The sequence below is a fragment of the Fukomys damarensis genome, unplaced genomic scaffold, assembly GCF_012274545.1.
Source record: "Fukomys damarensis isolate Sample0158 unplaced genomic scaffold, DMR_v1.0_HiC HiC_scaffold_22, whole genome shotgun sequence".
In the NCBI taxonomy this organism is placed as follows: domain Eukaryota; kingdom Metazoa; phylum Chordata; class Mammalia; order Rodentia; family Bathyergidae; genus Fukomys; species Fukomys damarensis.
Genome location: NW_022900934.1, coordinates 10,121,436 through 10,126,266, shown reverse-complemented (window position 1 = coordinate 10,126,266; position 4,831 = coordinate 10,121,436). Strand labels below are relative to the sequence as shown.

Below are 4,831 nucleotides of genomic sequence, written 5' to 3'. Positions count from 1 at the left end.
AGTCCCTGCAAGCAGCTCAAGCCAGTGTCCCTGTCCCGCCTCAGTACGACAGCAGCACTGTCCAACAGATGGATAGGCTTGAGCGTCAGTCTCTTAGAGAAATCCAGAACCAGAAGAAGGGGCGGACTCTCACCCTACAACCATCATCAAAAAATAACATTAAAAACTAACAGACGCTCTTGCTCGGACGGAGCAAGGGCCCAGGTGCTGATTTCTCCTTCAAGGACAGTGTCCAGGCAGCGGTCACCGTGCCTGACCTCACACCAAATGGCTGTTGGAGAGTCTGAGAGCAGGTTTCCCTAGGGTAGGTAGGAAGTGGGCGGCAACCAGGCAAGGCACACACAGATAGCCGCACCACGGGTCTGAAGGGTGTGAGCTCAAACAGAGCTAAACAAACCCACTCGGCAACCAGGCAAGGCACACACAGATAGCCGCACCACGGGTCTGAAGGGTGTGAGCTCAAACAGAGCTAATCACAAACCCAGGACAGCACCGCGCTCAAGTCTGCAGGCCGCGCCGACTTAACCCTTATGGCACCCACATGTGCCTTGCACAAGAAGTGACTTGCATGCCCAAGAATGCCCTGCCACGTCTAACGCTCCCAAGCCCCCATCTCCCTCTGCAAGCGGCAGCCACGCTTTATAAGAAACACACGTGCGTGCAGCCTGCGCTGGCAGGGAGAAAGAAGCAGCCTTTCCCTGGCTGCCTTTCAGCACGTTCCCTGGAAATCCTGCCAGGCGAGCTGATCCCCAGTCCCGAGCTGCAGCCGGGCCTCCTCCCCGGGGGGCTCCTGGCTTTGAAGGCTGCCACTGAGGAAGAGCAAGATATCACTGCTTTTGCCAGCTCGTCCTCAGTAACTCCTCCTAACAGGAAACAGGCTGCCGGGGAAGAGCAGAGCCCTGGTGCCCTGACCTTTCCGCTCTGGCCTCAGAGGGTCTGAGTCACATCTGCCAGGTTGTCTGAAGACTTAGCTGGATCTCTTATCACACTGCTGACACATGTAGGGGCTGCTCGGTGGCAGGTTTCCTGCTAAAACAACCCACCGAAAGTGCCAGAGGGTGTCCTCAGATAGATACCACTTTGTAACTGTCACCAGCTCCCCACGAAGCAGCAGCGCCACCTCTGGGATTCCTTTACGAGGCTGCAGGTGAAGCTGACTCTCCCACCCTCTCCTCGCATGGCCATGCTGTGTGAGCCCAGAAATCCAGGGCCCCTTCTCAAAGCAGGGCTTAGAGAGGATGCCCAGCATCTCCGGATGGAATCGCTGTTTGGATGACTTTTTAACAAATGTCACTGTCCCGGCCTCCCAAACCTACACTGAGAACTATGTTTTTCTGAAACCACTTTTTAGGAGCAAGAGACTTTTAAAGAGGACACACATGATAGGACTGCTTTAAAAAAAAAAAGCTTTCTATAACCTTCAACTAGACAGAAAGTTTTATCACATGACAACAAAATTCAAGTCATAAGGAAGCTTGCACAGCGACCCACACAGCTGGCAGGCGAGCCGCCTGATCTGACGTCACGGTCACTCCCACGTGACGACTGGGGTCTGACAGGTGCGTGTGGCCCCTCTCAGAGCCACCCCCACCCCACGTCTTCCCTGTGAGGTCCGCCCGGGGGCACCGCTTGCCACATCAGAACGGCACGTGTTAGCAATTACTGCACAATCCACAGGGGGCGGTTAATACAAACAGAATGTGAACTCTGTCCACCGAGAAAGTGAGGGGCCCGGGGTCCCCACGGCCCAGCACACAGCCTACGACGTGAGCTTCGAGTAGCTGGGGGGAGAGAATCGTCTTCGCAGGTACTTGAGGACGTACAGGGGGAGACAGCTGACCAGAGTGATGACAGAGACTTTCCAGAGGAACGACAGGGTGGCGATGAAGTACACATCTGCAAGCCAGGAGAAGACAGCAGTGAGCGCGCGGAATGTTCCGGAAGGCGTAACACGACCACGCTGCAGTTGCGGTGGCTGGACAAGGGAAAGCGGTGTCCCTCGCCAACTCACGGCCCCTGGCATGAGGGTCACGCCCCCTCGCTCTTGAAGGGGACAAGGGGGCCAGCAGCACACAGCCTGTCAGCTCGATTCTCTTCACTTTCCCTCATCTCTGACCTGACACAGTAGCTTCCTGCTCGCTACAATGAGATTTTTCAACAACTACAGTAAGAAAATAAAACTACAGGTGTTTCTGGTTTGGACGCTTACAATTTGGAGTTTCTTCTAAATCTGGCCACTGCTGAGCACAACGTGACATTCAGACATAGGGTTCCGCCGCCCAGCAGCCTTCGCCTGTCAGTGACTGGCATAAGCAGCCACCACACAGCTCTGTGGCACAGGGTGAAGTGGGCAGAGCCCCCTGTGCAAACCAGGCTTCCCCTGGGGCTCTGAGGTCAGGGTGCTCCCTTCAGGGCTAAAGAGGGGTAGACCCAGGGGTGCTAAAGTTTCTGAGAGGGGAGACAGCTGCGCTTTTCAACACCGCTGCCGCCAGAGGAAAATCTCCACCGTGTCCTGAGCTCAGGGTGTGGAAACGCAGGTGGCACCGAGGAAGCACCTACTAAGCGCTCAGCTCACCAGGTGCTGTGGCTGCTCCGAAGGCCACACAAACGCCCTGAGGGCTCCGTCCCGTGTGCACACAGTGGGTGCTCACAGAACCCCTTCTGGAAGCCTGGACAAGCACGACGCTTGTAACCTCAGGCTTCCTGACCACGCTTTCATCTTTATTAATAACCATTCATAGGAGCTCCGGAAAGCAGAGAAAGAGCCCCGATCACAGACGCTCCCACGGTACAGCGGGTTTCTGTCTTATTACTGCTCCCCCGGGGCCTCTGTACACTGTTTCCCCAAGTGTACCTTCTCCTGAAATGTGAATGCCAGGGGTTCCTGGGTATCTATGACACTGCACCTTACACAGGACACTAACACCTGTCCACTCCCTGGCCAGGTGAGGTGGGGCCACAGCACCTGTGGAGAATTCCTGGGGTCTGGCCACCTCGCCACCCCACCTTGCCAGGCCTTCCTCAGGGGTGCTGGAGCGTCCAGCAGGGAAGTAGCCTCGGGGCTCAGCTCTTCTGGTAAAGGAGAAAAGCACCCGAGGGAGTTTCTCTTCGCTTAATAACACAGAAACTTAACCGCTTCTGTGAAAAAGTGAAAATAAAGTGGGCCTAAAGAGCTGCAGGTTGACTGTGCTTCCTCAATTAAATGAGTCTCCTTTGACACCACCTGTCTCCATGCAATTTGAGAACACTCTCAAGCTCGGGGTGTAGCCCAGTGGTGGAGGACTGGCTCAGAACGTGTGAGGCTCTGGTTGCTTCTTCTAGTACTACTGAGTAATTGTGGGCAGGGTGACACAAGCTGGTAATCCCAGCACTCTGGGAGGCTGAGGCAGGAGAATCCTGAGTTTGAACCTATCTTGAGGGAGTCAGTGACTTAGTGAGAACCTGTCTCTAAATAAAATATTTAGAAAGGGGGGCTGGAGATGTAGCTCAGGCAAAGGCAGGCCTTGGGTTCAATTCCCAGTACCGCCATCAAGCAAGCAGGCACACAGTCTAGCCTGAGGTCACATTCCACATGCTACTTCCCAACTGCCCCTGGCACTGAGGGGATGCCGGGAAGGCGTGGAGAGCCACGAGTGAAAGGGCTCGAGAAAAAGTCCCCAGACCTTGGTGCCCCCAGACGGGCCGGCTCGCGTGGGTCTTACCAATGAACTCGTGCAGGAACACCAGGGAGGCGACGTAGCAGGCCAGGCTGAGCAGCTCAGCCACCGTCATGAGCCAGTGCCACGTCTGGATGGTCAGCGCCACCATGAGCAGCTCGGTAAGGATCAGCGACGTGAAGGAGATGGCCACGATGTGCACGAACTCCGACTCGAACAGCAGCAGCGCCCCGTACATGATGGTGCTCCCTGGAAACACCAGCAGCAGCGTCCCCGGGAGGCCCCAGGGCCACGTCCATCCCCAGAGCGGATCCCGGCCACACGCCACCCCCAGGCCGTGCACTGCGACACGGAAGGCGTGACACCCTGGTCACACGGGGCTGACAGGGATGCTTTACGGGGTGGGGTTAGACCCGCAGGTTTGCGGTTTTCCTCCTTGACCTTACCGACTAAATAACTGGAACTACAGGAAGGAAAAGGCAGTGGGGCAAGAGAAAGGAGGAGCGCGTAACTGAGAGAAGACGTGGAAATTTAAGTATTTCACGTACAACGAAGGAGGCAGCAGCGACAAAAGGACAGAAACCGCACAAGTCCACTTCCAGAAGGAACCTGAGGCAGCCCAGGTCAGAGACAGGAAGGAGACCGGTGGGGGCCGGGGATGGAGCAGGGGACGCGGGAGCTGCTGCCCGTGGGGTCAGAGCTCCGGTGTCCAGTGTCCGGGTGGAAATGTGCTGCGCCCCGGTGTGCAGCTAGGGGCGCACTCCCTACCCGGCCTGCTCAGGGCATCAGCTCCGGGCGGAGGCGGGCTGTGGTTTTACCGCACATGCGCACTCAATCAAGGAAGGGTGCACAGGAAGGAAGGGGCGTCAGCCTCCCCAGCACCCCACTGTCTGAACCAATTGTGTCCCATCTGACTCAGAAACACGAGGCCTAGCAGCAGGGACACAAAACGCCAGCCTCTTAAGTGGTGAGGGGCCGAGCAGCAGAGCACCGATTATTATACACGTCCAGGCAGGATGTGCATTTTGTAACCAGATGCACGCCTTACACTTTATTTCTTTAAAACACACACACACACACACCACGCGCGCGCACACACGCTTTCAATGACAATTTAACCCTCTGCCAACACACTCAGTGGTCTCTGAAGTTTTTTTTTTTTTTTTTTTTTTTTT

At 56.0% G+C, this 4,831-nt stretch overlaps 1 protein-coding gene across 6 annotated transcripts in view; it reads right to left on the bottom strand.

Moving 5' to 3' along the window:
- Positions 1–409: 409 nt before the first annotated feature.
- The window catches only part of Atp9a (ATPase phospholipid transporting 9A (putative)), a 143,495-nt gene continuing 139,073 nt past the window's right edge, over positions 410–4,831 (bottom strand). For 4 of the 6 annotated variants that reach the window (XM_033767138.1, XM_010618208.2, XM_010618209.3 and 1 more), the window contains exons 27-28: positions 3,702–3,905; positions 1,760–1,896 (exon numbers count right to left, since the gene is read on the bottom strand). In XM_033767138.1, coding sequence (XP_033623029.1) covers positions 1,760–1,896; positions 3,702–3,905 — 341 coding nt within the window. Of the gene's footprint in view, positions 1,897–3,701; positions 3,906–4,831 lie in introns of all 6 variants that reach the window. The other 2 variants (XM_010618207.3, XM_033767140.1) reach the window with 1 other exon arrangement.